This window comes from Desmodus rotundus, chromosome 12 (genome assembly GCF_022682495.2).
Source record: "Desmodus rotundus isolate HL8 chromosome 12, HLdesRot8A.1, whole genome shotgun sequence".
NCBI classification, from domain to species: Eukaryota; Metazoa; Chordata; class Mammalia; order Chiroptera; family Phyllostomidae; genus Desmodus; species Desmodus rotundus.
The window spans coordinates 41,993,863-42,015,438 of NC_071398.1; the positions used below are offsets into that span (position 1 = coordinate 41,993,863).

The 21,576-nt window shown below is 39.5% G+C and overlaps 1 protein-coding gene across 1 annotated transcript in view; it reads left to right on the forward strand.

The window, feature by feature from the left end:
• The window catches only part of LOC123480636 (zinc finger protein 45), a 52,267-nt gene that overhangs the window by 11,106 nt on the left and 19,585 nt on the right, over window positions 1–21,576 (forward strand). The window contains 2 exon segments of the mRNA XM_071220081.1: window positions 1,332–2,904; window positions 2,906–2,948. Of these exon segments, the coding sequence (XP_071076182.1) occupies window positions 1,332–2,904; window positions 2,906–2,948 (1,616 nt within the window).

A 21,576-nucleotide genomic window follows, 5' to 3' on the forward strand; every position in this document is an offset into this window, starting at 1 on the left:
TATCTGAACAGGCTCATAAAATATTCTTCCATTTTACAATTTCATTTCTGTGAGAGGTTGGAATTTCTTCATATACTTCAACCGAAATAGCATTGCCACAGATCGAATGCAGAAGCAGATATGAGAATCCAATTGTCTTCCATTAAACCAGATATTAAAGAGAGATACAAAAGATTAAAACAATACTTCATTAATTTTTTTTATTTTGGAAAATATAATTACTTTTTATAAAATATGTTAACATTTAATGATTTTAAACACTGCTAAGCCTCACAGAAACCATTAAAGTACCAAGTAATTACAATGCAAGCCCTTATATATCAATGCAAACTTATTGAACTATCTGTTGACGGTAAGTTCTACAAAGCTGTGCTCCACGCATGCAGTTGAGCTGGGACTGGGTCATAACTTTCATTAGTTTCAGTTCATTTCTTCCTTTGAAGTTGATTGAAAAAATCTTCCTTTGCTTTAAACTTCCCACGTGGCCCCTGAGGGGCTAACCTGTTTGAGTGTATCATGATAGGAGCTGGGTGGTTGTGGTACAGCTTTAGTTAGTTTTGTTTCACTTCTTGTTTGAACTCCAGCAGAGCCTTGGAACTTAATAACTGCTCAAACTGCAAGATTTTGTCTGCTTTCTAGCCCAAGACCAACTACTCAGAAAAATTTCTGAGGGAGAATTGTGTAGTTTAATGAAGTTGTTTTTGCATGTGGAGATTTTCTGGATTCCAATTCATCATGCCAGCCTACACAGTCATTAAAAGCTGGAACCACACTGAGCACAGAAGGACTTGATTGATATAAGCGCACATTTTGACTTAAGGGAAGAACCATCTACACCATCTACACAGGAAGATGAGGGACTTGTTAAAATTGTGCTTGTCAAATCTTCCTCCAAACTGTCAAATCAGAATGTTAAGATTATAAGAGCTGAGCCTTGGCTGGTGTGGCTCAGTGGATTGAGTGCTGGACTGCGAACCAAAGGGTCGTAGGTTCGATTCCCCGTCAGGGCACATGCCTGTGTTGCAGGCCAGGTCCCCAGCATGGGACATGCAAGAGGCAACCACCCATTGATGTTTCTCTCCCCCTCTTTCTCCTTCCCTTCCTCTCTCTGTAAAAATAAACAAACAAAATCTTAAAAAAAAAAAAAGATTGTAAGAGCTGAAAAATCAAAGCTGAGTTTGACAAGGAGAGACTTGATGCTTAGGAGTTCAGTAGGTCTACTAATCCAATTCACTTATGGGCATTATTTTCAATTCATCCTTTATTTTTACTATAGAAGGCAGTTCTCTGATAGGGGCAATAAAATGTGTGGTTTTCTTGTTTTCTTTCAGATTTGGAGTCAACACATGAGACCAAAAATACCTTTTCAGGAAAGGACATTTCTGAAATAAATTTTTCTGAATGGGAAATCAAGGAAAAAAGTAAAACCCTTGATGTTGTGGCATCCATTTTCAAAAATAATTGGAAGTACAAAAGCAAATTTGAGGGCCTACAGGAACATCAAGAGAAATACTTCAGTCAAATAATAATCAGCTATGAAAAAATTTCCACTTACAAAAAAAGTAAATCTCTTATTGCATATCAAAGAATTCATAATCCAGAGAAATCCTATGTTTGTAAGGAATGTGGGAAGACTTGTAGTCATGGTTCAAAACTTGTTCAACATAAGAGAATGCATACAGCTGAAAAACACTTTGAATGTAAAGAATGTGGGAAAGATTTTTTTAGTGCCTATCAACTCACTGTGCACCAGAGATTTCATACTGGTGAGAAACCCTACAAATGTAAGGAATGTGGGAAGACCTTTAGTTGGGGATCAAGTCTTGTTAAACATGAGAGAATCCATACTGGTGAGAAACCCTATGAATGTAAAGAATGTGGGAAGGCATTCAGTCGTGGCTATCACCTTACTCAACACCAGAAAATTCATATTGGTGTGAAATCTTATGAATGTAAGGAATGTGGGAAAGCCTTTTTCTGGGGCTCAAGCCTTGCTAAACATGAGGTAATTCATTCCGGTGAGAAACCTTATAAATGTAAAGAATGCGGGAAGGCATTCAGTCGTGGCTATCAACTTACTCAGCATCAGAAAATCCATACTGGTAAGAAACCTTATGAATGTAAAGTTTGTGGAAAGGCTTTTTGTTGGGGTTATCAACTTACTCGACATCACATATTTCATACAGGCAAGAAACCCTATGAATGTAAGGAATGTGGGAAGACCTTTAATTGTGGTTCAAGTCTTGTTCAACATGAACGAATTCATACTGGTGAGAAACCCTATCAGTGTAAAGAATGTGGAAAAGCTTTTAGTCGTGGCTATCATCTTACTCAACATCAGAAAATTCACAGTGGTGAGAAACCTTTTGAATGCAAGGAATGTGGGAAAGCCTTCAGTTGGGGTTCAAGCCTTGTTAAACATGAGAGAGTCCATACTGGTGAGAAATCCTATGAATGTAAAGAATGTGGAAAGGCCTTTGGTAGTGGGTATCAACTTACTCGACATCAAATATTTCATACTGGAGAGAAACCCTATGAATGTAAGGAATGTGGGAAGGCCTTTAATTGTGGCTCAAGTCTTGTCCAACACGAGAGAATTCATACTGGTGAGAAACCCTATGAATGTAAAGAATGTGGAAAGGCCTTTAGTCGTGGTTATCACCTTACTCAACATCAGAAAATTCATAGTGGTGAGAAACCTTTTAAATGCAAGGAATGTGGGAAGACCTTCAGTTGGAGTTCAAGCCTTGTTAAACATGAGAGAGCCCATACTTGTGAGAATTCCTATGAATGTAAATGTTGTGGGAAAGCCTTTGATAGTGGCTGTCGACTTAGTGTTCATCAGAGATTTCATACTGGTGAGGAACCTCATCAATGTAAGGAATTTGGGAAGACTTACTCATGGCTCAAGCCTTGTTGAACATGACAGAACTCATAGTAATGATAAACCAACCATACAAATATAAAGAATGGGGATTCCTTTATACAGACAGCTTACTCAAATGAAACGATTGATACTGGTGAAACTTTATGATTGAAGAGATGTGAAAACATTGTTTTGTGTTTGGACAATTTAACAAGTGGGGAAATCTTACCCATGAGAAAACTTATGAATTTAGGGAATGTGCAAAAGCCTTACCTGTGTATGGACAATTTGCATGATATCAGGAAATTTATACTGAGTGAGAAATAGTTTGAATATAAGAAATAAGAAAAGGCCTTTAGATTTCTACATGACCTTATGGAACATCAGTTTATATTGATTTGAAACCATTTAAGTGGAAGGAAGCAATGCTTGAGAAGCATTGGAGAATTATACTCATTAGGAACACTTTAAAGAATGTGGAAAGAACCTAAATTTAATTCAGTTCTTGCTCTGCACATCAGAGAATTTACACTGCTGTGAAATCCTATGAATATAAGGAGTGTGGGAAGTGTTATAGATGTGGCAAACATCTTAGGGTACCTCAGAGAATTCATCCAAGTGAGGAAACTCTTTGGATAAAAATGTAGGAACACTTTTAGACAAGCTCTACTCCAACTATTGTTGAGAGATTAGTGCCAGTCCACAAAATTGTTACCCATCCATCATGAGATAAATGCAGAAAATGATAGTAAATGTTTGGAAAATTTTATAGCAATTTGATGTTGCCATAACATCATTGCATTTTACAGAAGTATCAATTAGTCCATGAATAATTGGAAATTAAAAACAAAAGTTTGCCCTCACCCAGAAATAATTGAGAACATCCACACTTTAAAAAATGTGACACAAGTTGTGTGATTTATTCAGAACAAGAAATCCCTCATTTGTCACCTCTCTGATTAGAAGAGCAGAGGATTCATAGTATAGGAAGATTTGACTAATGTGGGAATCACAACTTCTTTATGCCAATAAAACTATAGAGAATTTGTATCAAGTATGTTTATTTAGTAAATATATGGAAACCTTCCAACACTATTCCATTTTTGTTAAACTTCAGTAAATTCATCCTAAAGAATAACCCTGTTAATGTAACAAAGGTAGGAAGCTCCTTATCCATGGCATAACCCATACTGATTTGTCACCATTCCACCTCACCACCTGTGGGATATTGGGCAAAATGTTTGTCCTTTCCAGGCACCATCTTTAAAATGCTGGTAATGGTAACTATTTAATAGTGTTTTGTAGAGAAAGGATGGGTTTAGTATGCATCAGGTCAGAGCTTCTGGAATGTAGCTTATGCTCAATACATATTAACTGTTCTTATTATCCTCATCATTAGTATTAACTACTAGTGAATTCTTAGGAGATGAATGCTTATTGGTATATAATGAATTTAGTAAAGCTTTTCATAAACATTTATTAATTTGAACTTCAGATAGTTCATTCTGGATAAAATTTAAAAACCTAAGAGTATAATAATCTAAGAGTATTTTTATTCAGAATTTATTCCTTAAGCTGCATAAGAAATTAGGGGTGAAAATAAACATGAATTTAGCAAGTGTTAACATTTGGGAATATGCCTGACGAACCAGGGAGAGGTGTGAAGCAATTTGCCTGTAATGAATTCCAACAGACAGGTAGAGAATAATTAAAATTCTTTGTTTACATTTCAATGAAAATTAGAAATTACAAAGAAAAAATGTCCATTTGGAATTTTTCCCCCAAAATTTCACAACAATTTTCAGGCATTCAGACAAGTTTAAAGAATAATACAATATACTGTCTATCTAGAATCAATAATTGTTACCTTTGGCCATATTTGCTTTCTCCCTTATACAAAGAACCATTATTCAGCTTTACAAGGGAAGGGAGTTCCGACACATGCTACAACATGGATGAACCCAGAGGACATTATGCTAAATGAAATCCAGTCGCAATAAGATAAATACTGTATGATTCCACTTACAGAGGTTCTTAGAGGAGTCAGATTCATAGAGACAGAAAGTAGAATGGTGGTTGCTAAGGGCTAGGGGATGAGGAATGGGAAGTAACTATTTGAGGGGTACAGTTTCAGTTTTGCAAGGTGAAAAGAGTTCTGGAGATGAATGGTGGTGGTGGTTCTGCAACACTGTGAGTGTACTTTACCACTGAACTGTACATTTAAAAATGGTTAAATAGTACATTTTATGTTACATGCTTTATCAACATTTAGAGAGAAAAAGAAAACCCAGAGATGCCAGAAATCAAAACTACTAGGTGAGAACCAAGATGGCGGCATAGGTAGACACACTGCGCCTCCTCGCACAACCAGAACTGACAGAAAATCAAATGGCAAGGAAGTCCGACACCAAGGAGATAAAAAATAAACAATTCATCCAGACTGGTAGGAGGGGCGGAGACGGGCAGCCGGGGCGGAGAGGACTCGAGTTGCCGTGGCGGGACTGAGACTGGCGGAGTGTGGGACAAACAGGGTAGGCAGTCTGACCACTAGCAGACCCTGCGGACCCACATTCGCGCACAGATAAACCGAGAGGGCTGGACTCAGAGTGGCAGAGAACGGGCAGAGCGGCGAGTAGCACCCCGTGGCCCCACATTCGCACATAGATAAACTGGGACGAACGGTGGGGAGCAAAGCAGACGTGTAACCCAGGGCTCCAGCGCGACAAAATAAAGCCTCAAGCCTCTGAGGGAAAACACCCGTGGGGGTTGGGGCGGCAGCAGGAGAAACACCCAGCCTCACAGGAGAGGTCGTTGGACAGACCCATGGGGGCCTGGGGCATGCACAAGCCCACCCACTCAGGAACCAGCACCAGAGGGGCCCAATTTGATTGTGGGTTGCAGAGGGAGTGATTGCAATCCAGCAGTGGAGCGAGCGCCATTACTCCCTCTCGGCCCCTCCCCGACATACAGCTGTCAGAGTGCAGCCACCAGCGTTACCCCGCCCCGGGGAACACCTAAAGCTCTGCCCCTTTAAGCAACAAAAGCACCAAGACAAAAAAAAAAAAAAAAAAAGGCCCAAATGACAGAACACTTCAAAGCTCCAGAAATAATTCAACTAAGCAGCGAACAGATAGCCAACCTATCAGATGCAAAGTTCAAAACACTGGTAATCAAGAAGCTCACAGAAGTGGTTGAATTTGGTCGAAAACTAGATGAAAAAATGAAGGCTATGCTAACAGAGACAAAGGAAAATGTACAGGGAACCAATAGTGATGTGAAGGAAACTGGACTCAAATCAACGGTGTGGATCATAAGGAAGAAAGAAACATCCAGCCAGAAAAGAATGAAGAAACAAGAATTCGGAAAAATGAGGAGAGGCTTAGGAACCTCCAGGACATCTTGAAACATTCCAACATCCGAATTATAGGGGTGCCAGAAGGAGAAGAGGAAGAACAAAAAATTGAAAACTTACTTGAACAAATAATGAAGGAGAACTTCCCTAATCTGGCAAAGGAAATAGACTTCCAGGAAGTCCAGGAAGCTCAGAGAGTCCCAGAGAAGCTGGACCCAAGGAGGAACACACCAAGGCACATCATAATTACATTACCCAAGATTACACAGAAGGAGAGAATCTTAGAAGCAGCAAGAGAAAAGGAGACAGTTACCTACAAAGGAGTTCCCATAAGACTGTCAGCTGATTTCTCCAAAGAGACCTTACAGGCAAGAAGGGGCTGGCAAGAAGTATTCCAAGTCATGAAAGGCAAGGACCTACATCCAAGATTGCTCTATCCAGCAAAGCTATCATTTAGAATGGAAGGGAAGATAAAGTGCTTCTCAGATAAGGTCCAGTTAAAGGAGTTCATCATCACCAAGCCCTTATTATATGAAATGTTAAAGGGACTTATCTAAGAAAAAGAAGATAAAAAATATGAACAGTAAGAATGACAGCAAATTCACAGTTATTAACAACCACACCTAAAACAAAAACAAAAGCAAACTAAGCAAACAACTAGAACAGGAATGGAACCACAGAAATGGAGATCACATGGAGGGTTTTCAACAGGGGAGTGGGAGGGGGAGAGAGGGGGGGAAAGGTACAGAGAATAAGTAGCATAAATGATAGGTGGAAAATAGACAGGGGGAGGGTAAGAATAGTGTAGGAAATGTAGAAGCCAAAGAACTTATGAGTATGACCCATGGACATGAACTACAGGGGGGAATGTGAGAGGGAGGGGGTGGGTAGGATGGAGTGGAGTGAGGGACGGGGAAATGGGACAACTGTAATAGCATAATCAATAAATATATTTAAAAAATAAAATAAAATAAGGCTCTCAAAAAATTTTTAAAAAAAAGAAAAGGGTAGAGACCAAATTAACTGTATAATGTAGTCTCCAGATTATGCCTCTTCTGTGGGCCAGAGTAGAACGTGCATCTGAGATCCCAGTCTGTGGGAGACAAGTGCTGCCTTGGGAGAAAACCTGTCCTCCTGGGCATGAAAGATTCCTATTTATTTGTCCATAGTACAACAAAACGTTGCTAAATCTCTAAATGTTTAGTGCCTTCTGATGACATCCTCATATTCTGTAGTGCTAGAAGCTCCCTGTCCAGATACTCCCACATCTGCCCGTGAAAGAAATTAGGAGGTAATGTATTTCGAATTTAGTCAGTGTATAGCAACATCATATAAAACTAAAAGTATCTTGAAAACCAAATCCCAGCAACTTAGACATCTCCAGTTTCAAACCCCAAAAGAGTTCTAGAAACAAATTAGTTTTAATTCACTTTTAATTTTGACCCTTCCAGGAGAAAAGAAGTCAAGATGCAAATTCTGGCCGGTGTAACAGTGTTCTAGTCCCTGGAGGCTGGAAATCACATCTAAGGCAGGGGGTGGCCAAATCTTTTAGGCTCTTGAGCTTTGTCACAACTACTCTGCTCTGTCATTATAGTTCAGAAGCAGCCACAGACAATCCGGAAATGAATGAGGGTGACTGTCTTCCAATAAAATTGTTTTTTAAAAACGTGGCAGGTTCCAATTTGGACAGCAGTTTCGCCGACCCCCGGTTTAAGGTAGGAGTGGTTCATACCATCCCCAAATACCACTGGACTGGGCAACACCGGTTTATACACTAAGTAATTAACTGACAGAAGCAGTTTGAAAACACCTGTCCTTTAAAGCTGGAGGATCCTTCTCAGGGATTCAATATGGACTGAGTTCTGCTTCGCGGCCACAGAGTGGTCTACTCTACTTTGGGCTTACCTACTAGGCTATACTGGGGCAGCAGGTATTGATGTTCTGATTTCTGAAGCAAAGGAGCCAGGTTATGAAAGAGGTAAAATGCTCCTGTCTGCTGGGCTTTTTTACATGCATCATCATCTTCCTTCAGTTCAAATAAATACCTGTGTTTTGGAAATAAAGCATTATTAAGCACCCCCCCCCCAAAAAAAAAACCCCAAAACCCCTACTAGGACAGAAATGAAGAATGCTTTCAATGGAATCACCAGTAGACTGGATATGGCCAAGGAAAGAATCAATGGACTTGAAGATAAGTCAATAATAACCTTCTAAACTGAACACAAAGAAAATAAATGGAAAAAAGAAAAGAAAAACGACCCTGGCCAGTGTGGCTCCATGGTTTGGAGAATCATCCCAGAACCAAAAGGTTGCAGTTTTGATTCCTGGTCAAGGCACATACCTAGGTTTTGGGTTTGATCCCTGTTCTGGGCATGTACAATCCCCAGTCCAGGCACATATGGACACAGTCAATCAATGCTTCTCTCTCGCCTGGATGTTTCTAGCTGTCCCTCTTTGCCCTCCTCTCTCTTTCAAAGCAATAAAAAAAATATGATGTCCTCGGATGAGGATTTTTAAAAATGGAACAGAATATTTTAAAGCTTAGGGATAAATGTAGAAGGTGTAACATAGGTATAATGGGAATACAGGGAGAAGAAGAACGAGAGAAAGGATCAGGAAAAAATATTGAATTAATAATGGTTGAGAATTTTTGACAATTAACAAGAGACACCAAACCACAGTCAAGAAAGGTTTGGGTAAACACCAAAAACTACGCCAAGGCATATCATCTTAAAACTTCAGAAAACCAAAGACCAAGAGAAAATCTTGGAAAGAAGCCAGAATTTGGGTTTCGGCAACTAACCTATAGAGACCTAAGAGTGAAAATTAAATCAGACTTCAGAAAACATGCAACCAAGAATAAAATGGAGTGAAATATTTAAAGTGTTGAAAGAAAACCCACCAACATAGAATCCTATACCCAGTGAAATTCTTCCCTCAAAAGTGAAGAAGAAATAGACTTTCTCAAAAAGCAAAAATGGAAGGAATTTGTTGCCAGTAAACCTGCCTTGCAAGAAATGTTAAAAGAAGTTCTTCATGGAGAAATAAAATGATCAAGGTCAGAAACCCAGATCTATAGGAATAAAAGATCACTAGAGAAGGAATAAATGAAGATAAAATATTTTATTTTTCTTATTGTTGATCTAATGTATGTGTTCAAAGTAATAATAACAGTGTGATTATAGCATATGAATAACTGAAATTAATGATTGAAGCCAGGTAATAGATGGAGTCTTTCCCATAGTCTGGCTTACACTGGATTTACTGGATCCACAAACCCACTTGGTCATCATTTTTATGGTCCCAAATTGGAAATAAAAATAAATTCCTTGGACAACATCATGAACACAACATTAAGTATTTGGCACACATAGTGGGGAAAGCCAAGTAGAAACCTCTGAATCTTCTCCCTACCCCAGAAAATATGGTATTCAATAAATTAAAAACAGTATAATTTCCCAGTGGTAATGACAGAAGTTACTATCATTCTTAAAGGTCTTCGAAAAAACAGGAGCTCTGTTCACCATTGTATCTCTGTTTAGAGAATAGTAGCCTACACCAAACAAGATGTCACAAATGCAGCCGCCTTTCTTTCCTTCTCCCTCCCTCCCTCCCTCCCTCCCTCCCTCCCTCCCTCCCTCCCCCCTCCCTCCCTCCCTCCCTTCCTTCCTCCCTCCCTTCCTTCCTCCCTCCCTTCCTTCCTCCCTTCCTCTCTCCCCCCCTTCCTTCCTTCCTTTCCCCCCTCCCTCCCTCTTTTGTTCTTTCTTTCTGCCTGCCTTCCTTTCTTTCATTTTCAAAACATTTTTATTTTTATTTCAAAAAGTTTGATAAAAACTATTTACCATCTCATATTTTTTAAGATGGCATCTAAATTTCTACCCTAAAGTATAATAGTTGTGGGGAACAAATCTTAAGAATATAAATAATTGTGTGTAGATATAAAACTATTATACCAGTCTTAAATGTAATTAACATAGAAATCTAACAAATCGAGGTATCTTTCTAATGCTGATTAAGATGTTCTTATACATGGAAAACTTCCATTGATTTGAAGAAAGTGTACTTTAGTATCTGGAAAGAAAAGATCATATAGTTCACATTTATGTGGAGTGAACAACTGTATACATTTACAGTTTTGCTACAGGGCTAGGTCAGTTCTCCTGCCCTTTGTCATAATAGAGCCTAAATAGATACAAACTCTTGATATCCTGAGAAGTATCACAGTAATCCACAAAGTTGATAACGTCATGCTAATTAGAACAGAGAAACAAGAAGTGCTTGGCAATTTGGAGGCCTGGGTAGGACCTGTATGCTCTGAATGGGAGTGACTCAGCGGTCTGCTACATTAGTAAAATATTTAGTGATCCAGTGATAAGGGGTATACTATTACATCCCATATGAAATAAAAGACAAAGTATTACGTGTTGTAACTCACCTTGAGGCAGAAAGCCAAGTCAGTGCCTTTCAGACTTTGTGTTCTGAAAGCTCCATGTTCCACACCTAGGAACACTGCTCCAGCACTTATATGAGATGGGTAGAAGTGGGTGCCAGATGCGAGTGGGGCCCAACGGGAGAGTCGTCTGCAGCAGTTTTAGGATGTAGTGCAAGCAAGACCTAGTGGTGGTGGGAAAAGAAGCCAGGTGGAGTTTACAGAAAACACCATTAGGAGAATCCTCATGGGACCCTAGGGCTGCAGAGAAAGGCCACCTACAGCAGAGAATCATATACCTTTTAATATATACTTGCTGGTTTGCCTGTGGGATCTGCTAGAGATGGGGCACCTGAGCATGGGACATCAAATGACCATGTGGCTATAACTGTCCATATAGACCTGGATTCTCACAGACCCACTAAGCTGTGACACCCCATTGTAAGATGAATGTGGTATATCTGGAATGGAGCATGATCAGGACTCTATGATAAAGGGCAGCATCCACAGTAGTAAGCCATATTGATTGAACAGCCTTAATATGATGTCATAGAGATGCACTCTGTTTGTGCGATTAACAGAAAGAAAAAAATTGCCAACCAAAAATACTCTATCTGGTAATGTTATCTTTCAAAAATGAAGGAGAAATAGATTTTCCCAGCCCCTCCCACCGAAAGCTTCCTGAGGATTGAATTCATCACCACTAGACCTGTCTTGCAAAATGCTGAAAGGAGTTCTTCAAGCTGAAATGAAATGGTGCTAATTAGTAACATGGAAATATACAACACACTGGCAAAGGTAAATGTCAAATTCAGAATGCTCTAATAGAATAGTATGATACTGTTTCAACCACTTAACTACAGTATAAAGGCTAAAGGACAAAATAGCCAGGAAAATTAATGAGATGGCATTAGTAAGTTCTTACCTATCAATAATTACTGTAAATGCAAATGGACTGAATTCTCCAATCAGAAGGCATAGACAAGATGGATGGATTTTTAAAATGGGCCAAACAGTATACTGCCTAGAAGGGACTCCCTTCAACTTTAAAGACACACATAAGATGAAAGTGACAGGCCTGGCCAGTGTGGCTCAATTGGTTGGATCACTGTCCTGTACACCAAAAGATTATGGGTTTGATTCCTGGTCAGGGTCCATACATAGGTTGCAGGTTCGATGCCTGGTGATGGCACCTATGGGAGGCAACCAATCGATGTTTCTCTCTCTCTCTCTCTCTCTTTCTCTCTCTCTCTCTCTCTCTCTCCCTTCCTCATAAAAGAAAAAGAAAAATGATCAAAGTGAGAGGATGGGAAAAAATTGCATGCAAGTGCAGGTGTAGCTATATTTATATCAGATAAAATAGACTTTAAGTGAAAATGGTAACAACAGACAAAGGAGGTCATTATATAATGAAAAAAGGGAATTCATCAAGATGATATACCAATCATAAATATACAGGGCCCAGCAGAAGTAAGGCCTGCTTGAGTGTGGTACATAGGGTAATAATATGGTGTAATAACTTATAGTTTTTATTTGAACGTTTTACCTAAAATGTCATATGGCATACTTGAGTGTGATATTATTATATTACAGAATTACATGCTTATGATTTTGTAATAAAAGGGGGTATTATATGTGCTGGATCCTGTATATGCATCCCACATCAGAGACACCTAAATGTATTGAGGAAAAACCAATACACCTGAGGGAAGAAATAGATGACAATACAATAAGAATAGGAGACTTCAAAACCCCACTTTCAAGAATGGATAGATTATCCAGACAAAACCTACAAGAAAATGTTGAACTTGCATACTTAAATCAAATGTATCTAACAGACATAGAAAATTTCATCCAACGATAGCAGAATAAACATTCTTCTCAAGAGCACCCAGAACATTCTTAAAGATAGATCTTTTATATATATATAATTTTTTCATTGTTCAAGTACAGTTGTCTCCATTTTCTCCCCACCATGCCCCCCATCCCACCCTCGACCTCCCTACCCTCTTTGGCTTAAAGATAGATCTTATGATAGACCACAAAACGAGTCTGCAAATTTAAGAAGAGTGAAATCATATCAAGTATCTCTTTTTACTATAATGGTGTGAAACTGTAAGTCGATAACAGGAGGAAAGCTGGACAATCTAAAAATATATGGAAATGAAACAACATTTGAGCAACCAATATTTCAAAAAGAAAAACCAAAAAAATTTTTGAAAAAATTGAAATGGAAACAACATACCGAAACCTCCGGGATGCAGCAAAAGCAGTTCTAAGAGGGAAGTTAATAGCAACAAATGCCTAGCATAAGAAAATAAAAGACCTCAAATAACCTAACTTCACACTGGAAGGAACTAGAAAGGGAAGTACAAAGTCCAAAGTTAGCAAAAGGAAGGAAAAAAACAAAGATCAAGGCAGAGATAAATTAAAGACCAAAAAAAAAAGAGAAAAGTTCGATGAAACTAAAGTGTTTTCTTGAAAACATAAACAAACTTAACAAAGTTTTATCTAGACTAAGAAAAAAAGAAAGGACTCAAATATAATCAGAAATGAAATAGGAGACTTTGCAACTGACATTACAGAAATGCATAGGGTCATAAGGGACCATCATGAACAATTATATGCTAACAGATTGAATAACCTAGAAGAAAAGGATAAATTCCTAGAAACATACAATCTACCAAAACTGAAGCAGGAAGAAAGAGAAAATCTGAACAAACCAATAAGCAGTAAAGAGGTTTAATTAGTAAAAAAAAAAAAAGCCCTCCCAACTCAGAAAAGCTCAGGACCAGATGGTTTCACTAGTAAATTCTGACAGATATTTAAAGAAGAATTGATACTAACAGTTCTCAACTCTTCCAAATATTGAAGAGGAAGGATGACTCCCAAACTCATTTTATGAGGCCAATATTATCCTGATACCAAAATCAGATAAGACCATTACAAGAAAAAAAAAACCAAAACAGACCAATATCCCTGATGCACGTATATGTGAAAATTCTCAACAAAATATCGGCAAACTGAATTCAATAGCACATTCAAAGGATCATACACCATAACCAAGTAGTATTCATCCCTGGGATGCAAGAATGGTTCTACATTCACAAATCAATAAACGTGATAACACAAGATTAATATAATGAATGTAAATCATGTGATCGCCTCCATAAATGATCAAAAAGCACTCGAAAAAATACAATATCCTTTCATGACTAAAACTCTCAACAAACCAGGTGTGGATGTAACACACCTCAACATAATAAGAGGCAATACACATCAAACCCACTGTTAACATTATACTCAATGGTGAAGGGTTGGAAGCTTTTCCTCTAAGATCAGGACAAAACAAGGGTGCTCTCACCAATCCTACTTAACATAGTAGTGGAAGTTCTAGCACAGCAATCAGGCAATATAAAGAAAAAGGACATCCAAATAATGGAGTAAGAAGTAAAATTATCTTTATTTAAAGATATGTGGGTCTGTGAACCAAAGAGTTGAGGTTTGATTCCCAGTCAGGGCACATGCCTGGGTTGCAGCAGGGGGCATGTGAGAGGCAACCACCCATTGATGTTTCTCTCCCCCTCTTTCTCCTTCCCTTCCTCTCTCTCCAAAAATAAATAATTAAAATCTAAAAAAAATAAAGATATGATCTTACATATAGAAAATCCTAAAAACTCCACCTAAAAAAGCTGGAACTAATTAACAAATTCAGTAAAATGACACAATACAAAATAACCATACAGAAATCAGTTGTATTTCTATGCACTAAGAACAAAATATCTAAAGATGAAATAAAGAAAAAATCCCATTAACAATAGCACCAAAGAAAATTAAACACTTAGCAATAAATTTAAACAGGGAGGTGAAATACATGTATACTGAAACCTGTCAGAGTTTGCTAAAAGGAACTGAAGAATACACAAATAAATGGAAATACATCTCATGTACCTGGATCAGAAAAATTAACATTGTTAAAATATGTCTACTACCCAAAGCCATCTATAGATTTTACCTATTAAAATTCCAATGGCACTAGAAAAAATCCTAAAAATGTGAATGAAATCATAAAAGACTTCTAATATCCAAAGCAATGAGGAGAAAGAAGAACAAAGCTAGAGAAGTCACACTTTCCACCTTCAGACTATACCACAAAGCTATGTTAAAGTGGTATGGTTCTGACATAAAATTAGACACATAGATGAATGGAACAGAAACAAGAACCAAACAAGAAACCCCTGAATATACCATTAACTAATGGTTGACAAGGGAGTCAGGAACACTGAGTAGGGAAAGGATAGTCTCTTCAACAAATGGTGTTGGGAAAACTGGATACCCGCATATCCAGTTTTCCCAACACCATTTGTATAATGCACACTTTTTTGCCCAAATTTTTTAGGGAAAAATAAAGATGTACATCATACATGGCAATTAGCACTAAAACATGGGTGCACATTATACATGGTGAAATATAGTAACCACATGCAGAAAAATGAAGTTGGAGTTCCATCTACACCATTGACAAAAATTAACTTGAAATGGATTAAGAACTTAAATATAAGTCCTGATACTACAAAACTCCTAGAAGAAAACATAGGGAACAGACTTCTTGAAATTGGATGAGGCAATGATTTTTTTTGGACAGGACACCAAAACCACAAGCAACAAAATAAAAAATCAACAAGTATGTCAAACCAAAAAACTTCACAGCCAAAAAAACAAAACAAAACAAAAAGCCATATATAAAATATATATGAAAAGTTGAAAACTATAGACTAGGAGAAAATATTTTCAAAATACATATCACATGAGGGGTTAATATCCAAAAAATATGAAAACTCGTACAACTCAATAACATAAAACCAATCTGATTCAAAAAATGAACAGAGGAACAAAGTAAGCATGTTTTCAAAGAAGACATCCAAGTTACCCACAGGTACATGAAAAGGTGGTCAATATCACTAATCATTGGGGAAAAGAAAATCAACACCACAGTAAGATATCACCTCACACATGTTAGAATGGTTGTCATCAAGAAAACAAGACAGAATGGGTGGATCTGAAGAACATTATGCTACGTGAAATAAGCCAGTCAAAGAATGACAAGTACCATGTAATTTTACTCATATGTGGAATCTGATAAACAAACTGAACTAACAAGCAAAATACAGACTTATAGACAGAGAGCAGGCTGACAGCTCTGGGGGTGGGTTTCGCAGAAGTGCAGAAATCTAGCAAAAAAGAAAAAGAAATCATGGACATGGACAACAAACAAGGTGGTGACTGCAGGGTGGGTGGAGGTGGAAGAGGGTATGGGGGGATAAATGGTAATGGAAAAGTACTATAAAAATTAACTATACAGAAAAAGTTAAAATAAACAAAATGAAAACAGACTTCTTTTTTTTAAATTTATTTTTTATTGTTATTTAATTACAGTTGTATGCCTTTTCTCCCCTTCCCTCCCCCCACCCCGGCTGAACCCACCTCCCTCCCCCACCCCCACCATCCCCCCCGATTTTGTCCATGTGTCCTTTATAATAGTTCCTGCAATCCCCTCTTCCCACTGTCCCCACCCCACTCCCCCCTGGCCACTGCTAGACAGTTCCCCCCCCTCAATGTCTCTGGTGGTATTTTGTTTGCTTTTTTCTTTTGTTGATTATGTTCCAGTTAAAGGTGAGATCATATGGTATTTGTCCCTCACCGCCTGGCTTATATCACTTAGCATAATGCTCTCCAGTTTCATCCATGCTGTTGCAAAGGGTATAAGCTCCTTCTTTCTCTCTGCTGCGTAGAATTCCATTGTGTAAATATACCATAGTTTTTGGATCCACTCGTTTGCTGATGGGCACTTAGGTTGCTTCCAGTACTTTGCTATTGTAAATTGTGCTGCTATGAACATTGGGGTGCACAGGCTCTTTTGGATTGGTGTTTCAGGGTTCTTAGGGTATAATCCCAGCAGCGGAATTGCTGGGTCAAAGGGCAGTTCCATTTTTAGTTTTCTGAGGAAATTCCATACTGTTTTCCACAGTGGCCTCACCAGTCTGCATTCCCACCAACAGTGCACTAGGGTTCCCTTTTCTCCGAATCCTCTCCAACATTTGTTTGTGGATTTGTTTATGCTGGCCACTCTGACTGGTGTGAGATGGTGCCTCATTGTGGTTTTAATTTGCATCTCTCTGATGGCTAGTGATGCTGAGCATCTTTTCATATGTCTCGAAAACAGACTTCTAGTGAAGATGGCAGCATAGGTAAACACGGCTCACCTCCTCGCACAACCACATCAAAATTACAACTAAAATATAAAACAACCATCACTCAGAACCAGCAGAAATTGAGTTGAATGGAAGTCTGACAACTACGGAATGAAAGAGACCACATCCATCTAGACTGGTAGGAAAGGGCTGGTTCCACATCCATGTGTGATGGATAAAAATTCAAGAGGGATATCTTACGAGTGAGGAGTCCGAGCACCACACCAGGACCCCAGCCCAGGGTTCCAGTTCCACAAAGATAAGCCCCCAACTTCTGGCTGCAAAAACCAGTGGAGACTGAGTCAGTGGAAGAAACTCATGGAGTCCCAAGCAGCTCCTCTTAAAGAACCCACAAGTGGACTTACTCAGACTCACTCCTCTGAGCTCCAGCACCAGGGTACCATGTTGAAAGGCATCAGTGGAATACAGGGAGAAACTGAAGTGTCTGGCATCAAGGCAAGAGCTGCAGGACAGCCTTCTTCCAGACAGAAAGTCATATAGAGGCCATGTCCCTTTTCTGAACCGCCTTCCACAGAGCCACAGAGCTGGCAGTCTGGTGACAAATCTGAGACTCCATCTATCTGGCTAACGCTGTTCGCCTCGCCCTGGAGATCCTCATAGACTCTGCCCCACCCAATTTGCAGGCCCACCCAAGTGGCTTTTCCATATGAATGGCTGGTCTTGGCTCATGCTCCACAATTTCCTAAATCCTCTAGAAACATTGCCCAAGTGAAAGAACAGATCAAAACTCCAGAAAAAGAACTAAACAAAATGGAGATAAGCATTATCTATCAGATGCAGAGCTCAAAACACTGGTTATAAGGATGCCCAAGGAACTTAGTGAGGACCTCAACAGCATAAAAAAGATCCAGTCAGAAATGAAGGATATGCTAATTGAAATAAAGACCAATTTACAGGGTAACAATAGTAGAGTGGATTAAGCTGAGAACCAAATCAATGATTTGGAACATAAGAAAGCAAAAAACAACCAGTCAGAGCAACAAGAAGAAAAAAGAATCCAAAAAAAATGAGGCTAGAGTGAGTAAGCAGCTTGTGGGACAACTTCAAGCTTTCCAACATTCACATCATAGAGGGGGGAAGAAGAACAAGAGAAAGAGCGAGAAATTGGGAATCTATTTGAAAAAATAATGAAAGAAAATTTCCATAATTTTGTGAAGGAAATAGACATGCAAGTCCAGGAAGCACAGAGAGTCCAAAACAAGATGGATGCAAAGAGCCCACTCCAAGACACATCATAATTAAAATGCCAAAGATTAAAGATAAAGAGAGAATCTTAAAAGCAGAAAGGAACAAGAAGTTAGTTTCCTACAGGGGAGTTCCCATAAGACTATCAGTTGATTTCTCAAAGGAAACTTTGCAGGCTGGAGGGGACTGGCAAGTACTCAAAGTGATGAAAATCAGGGATCTACAGCCAAGATTGCTTTACCCAACAAATATGTTATTTAGCATCAAAGGGCAGATAAAGTGCTTCCCAGACAAGAAAAAACTAAAGGAGTTCATCATCACTAAACCATTATTGTATGAAATGTTAAAGGGACTTATTTATGAAAAAGGAGATCAAAACTATGAATAATAAAATGGCAAAAAATACATATCTATCAGTAATTGAATCTAAAAAACCAACTCAGCAAACAAGAAGAATAGAGACAGAATCATGGATGTAGAGAGCATTTTGCTGGTTGCCGGGTGGGGAGGGGCTGTGGGAGAATGGATGAATAGGTGAGGGGATTGAGAAGAGCTAAGAGTAGTTAAAGAATAGACATGGGTAAATAAAGCACAGTATAGGAGATGGAGTAGCCAAAGAACTTACACACATGACCCATGGACATGAACAATGGTGCAGGGATTTCCTGAGGGAGTGGTGTGCTGGGTGGAAGGGGGCAAAAAGGGAAAAATAAGGACAACTGTAATAGCATAATCTATAAAATATAATTAAACGATATACATAAATAAATAAAGTGAATTTGTGAAAACAGAGAGTAGAATGATAGTCACCAGAGGATGGGGTATAGGGTATTGGGGATATTTTAAGGGTGAAACTTTGGAAAAAGGAGATAAATAAGTCCTGGAGAGCTAATCTACAACATACTGGTGATAGGCAACAATACAGTATTATAAAGTTCAGAATTGCTAAGAGACTAGATCTTTATTGTTCCCACCACAAAATAAAAGAAGTGAAATTAACATTAGGTGAAGTGATAGAAGGTTTAGCTATTGCTAAGTGGATTGTCATATTGTAATATGTAAGTGTATTGAATCAGCGCGTTGTATACATTGCATGTTATATGCCAACTATATTTCAATAAAAAGTGCAAGAATTACGTGATGTGATTCCTTAATTTGAACTCAAAGCGGAATTTTATTCAAGATATTCTATAGGATGGACCCTTGGTAGACTATGTTTTCTCCCACTTCCTGCCAATGCAAGAAAACTAAAGCGAACGAAAAACGAAGAAATTTGCTGCTTCTGTTCACATCCTGTTTGATGTGTTAAAAAAAAAAAAAAAAAAGCCTTGTTCAGTGTAGCTCGGCCTTTTATTATCTCTATTTTAAGCTCACACATGGCATTCCTTTATAATTATTTTTCACTTATTTTCCATACTTCCAACTTCTGTCACTTGTTAAAGGGAACAATGAGAAAAAGAAAGCGCTACCCGAGTTCTAGAAAGACCCGCTAGTTCATTTGCATTCCACCTGCTAATTCAAACGGAAAGTTCCGGCTGGTGGGAAGCTCGGCCCCACAGAGGATTCTGGGATGTGTAGTCCAGTCGCTCACCGGGATCGGAGCACTGCGGCCCCGGAAAGCGCAGAGGTGTTACTTGCTCCCACGGGGAAATAAATGCTTATTGTCGGGTGTTATGCCTGTATGGAGGCTACCAGGGGCTGAGGATACGAATCCTGCTCTTTTCCTGGACTCTGAGAAAATTGATTCACGCCGTGGGTTTTGGAGCCGGCACTATCGCCCCGGGAGGTGGGGGGGGCGGGGCAGGGCTCCTAATCTTGTTACCCTCTGGGATGCCGGGAAATGTAGTCCGTGAGCTTCGCAAAGTAGAAGATAACTTCCGCTGCAGGAGGTTAAGCTCGCGGCCTTCGAGTCTCGCCGGGAGGTGAGTGAGCCCCGGGATCCCGCAGCCTCTTTCAAGTTTTCTGATCTTGTCGTGGGATCAGCCGGGCCGGCCCCCGGTTCTGGAAGAAAAGCCGCGGTCCGAGGCAGAGAGCGGGTTTGGGGGGCCGGGCGGGGCGGGGCGGGCGCTTGCCTTCTCCTGGCCCGAGCCCCTGCGTTTGGGGTGTTTCTTGAGTAACCGGTTAGGGGCCGACCGGAGTCACCCAGGGTTTGAGGGTCTCCCCGGCTGTCCGCTGCTAACCTGCCTTCCCCCACCCCTTCCACACTCTGTCTCTATCTAGCCATATAACACTGGATGAGAACTTTAATCTCTCTATGCTTCAGTTTCCTTTTCTGTAAAAGAGGATGATGGTACAAAGTTTGTATTTGTTTTGCGAATCAGTGGTATAGTACAAGCGAAATGTTTTGACAGTTCAGGCATCTGGCAAGGTGTGAGCTGTTAACATTAGTATTGTAATCAGAAAAGTATCCCTTTCTCTGGAAGTTCCTCGAAGTTCCACTGGCTCTTTCTGATCCCCGCAGAGAAGCAGGCTATGCCCGAGCTACTTATGACCTGTTTTAAAGAAAGAGTGAGTCACAGATATCCCCTGGTGTTTCCAGGATGAGACAGGATCGTAGTGTATGCCGCCTCCTTTCCTTGCCCAGCCCGGAGTTCTGAAAGAGGGCTGTAGAAAGGAGGGGCGTGAGCCCGGAGTCCCCGGCAGCAGTCCCACTGCGGCAGGAATTAGCATTTCTCTTCCTTGTCTATTCCAAGTAGTAGAAGGTATTTTATTCATTAGCAAATGTTTCTGTTACAAAGGTGTTCGTTCGTTGTTAAATAATTGTGACAATATGTAGAACATACACAGCGCATGAGTGCTGGGCATAACAATTAAACTTTGAGTGCACAGTATCATTCTGAGGGCTTTATAAAAATTAACATATTTAACCTTCACAAGGCCCTGTGAAGCGAATATCGTTATGACCTCTACTTTGCAGACCTGGAAATGGAGAGAGAGAGCGAGAGAGAGAGAGAGAGAGAGCGAGCGAGAGAGAGAGCGATTGAGCAGTGACTTGCCCATCACACTGCCGGTTAGAACAGTGGCATTTGCATCTGGGGCTTGTGTTCTGTGTATCTTTGAATATCCTTGGTCCCACAGTTTCAAATCCCAAAATTGGAATTAGGAAACAAAATAGAAAAACAATCTACAGAAATGTTCAACCATAGGAAACTGGCCGTAAAGGAGTCATTTGGGATCAAATTGTGGAGGTAGGTGGGAATTTTGCTGTAGAGGATTTTGAAAGTAGGCTACGAGAGTTTGGACTTACATATAAACTTTCAAAAGCACTTAATTTGATTTGTGATAATATTTGTAGTCCATATTCTGATTATGGTAAAAGTGCACACTCATTGTAATGAATTAAGATAATACAGAAATAAAGAAAAACATTAAGAATTACCCATAGTATACCCTGGCTGGTGTGGCTCAGTGGATTGAGCACCAGCTTCGAACCAAAAGGTCACTGGTTTGATTCCCAGTCGGGGCACATCCC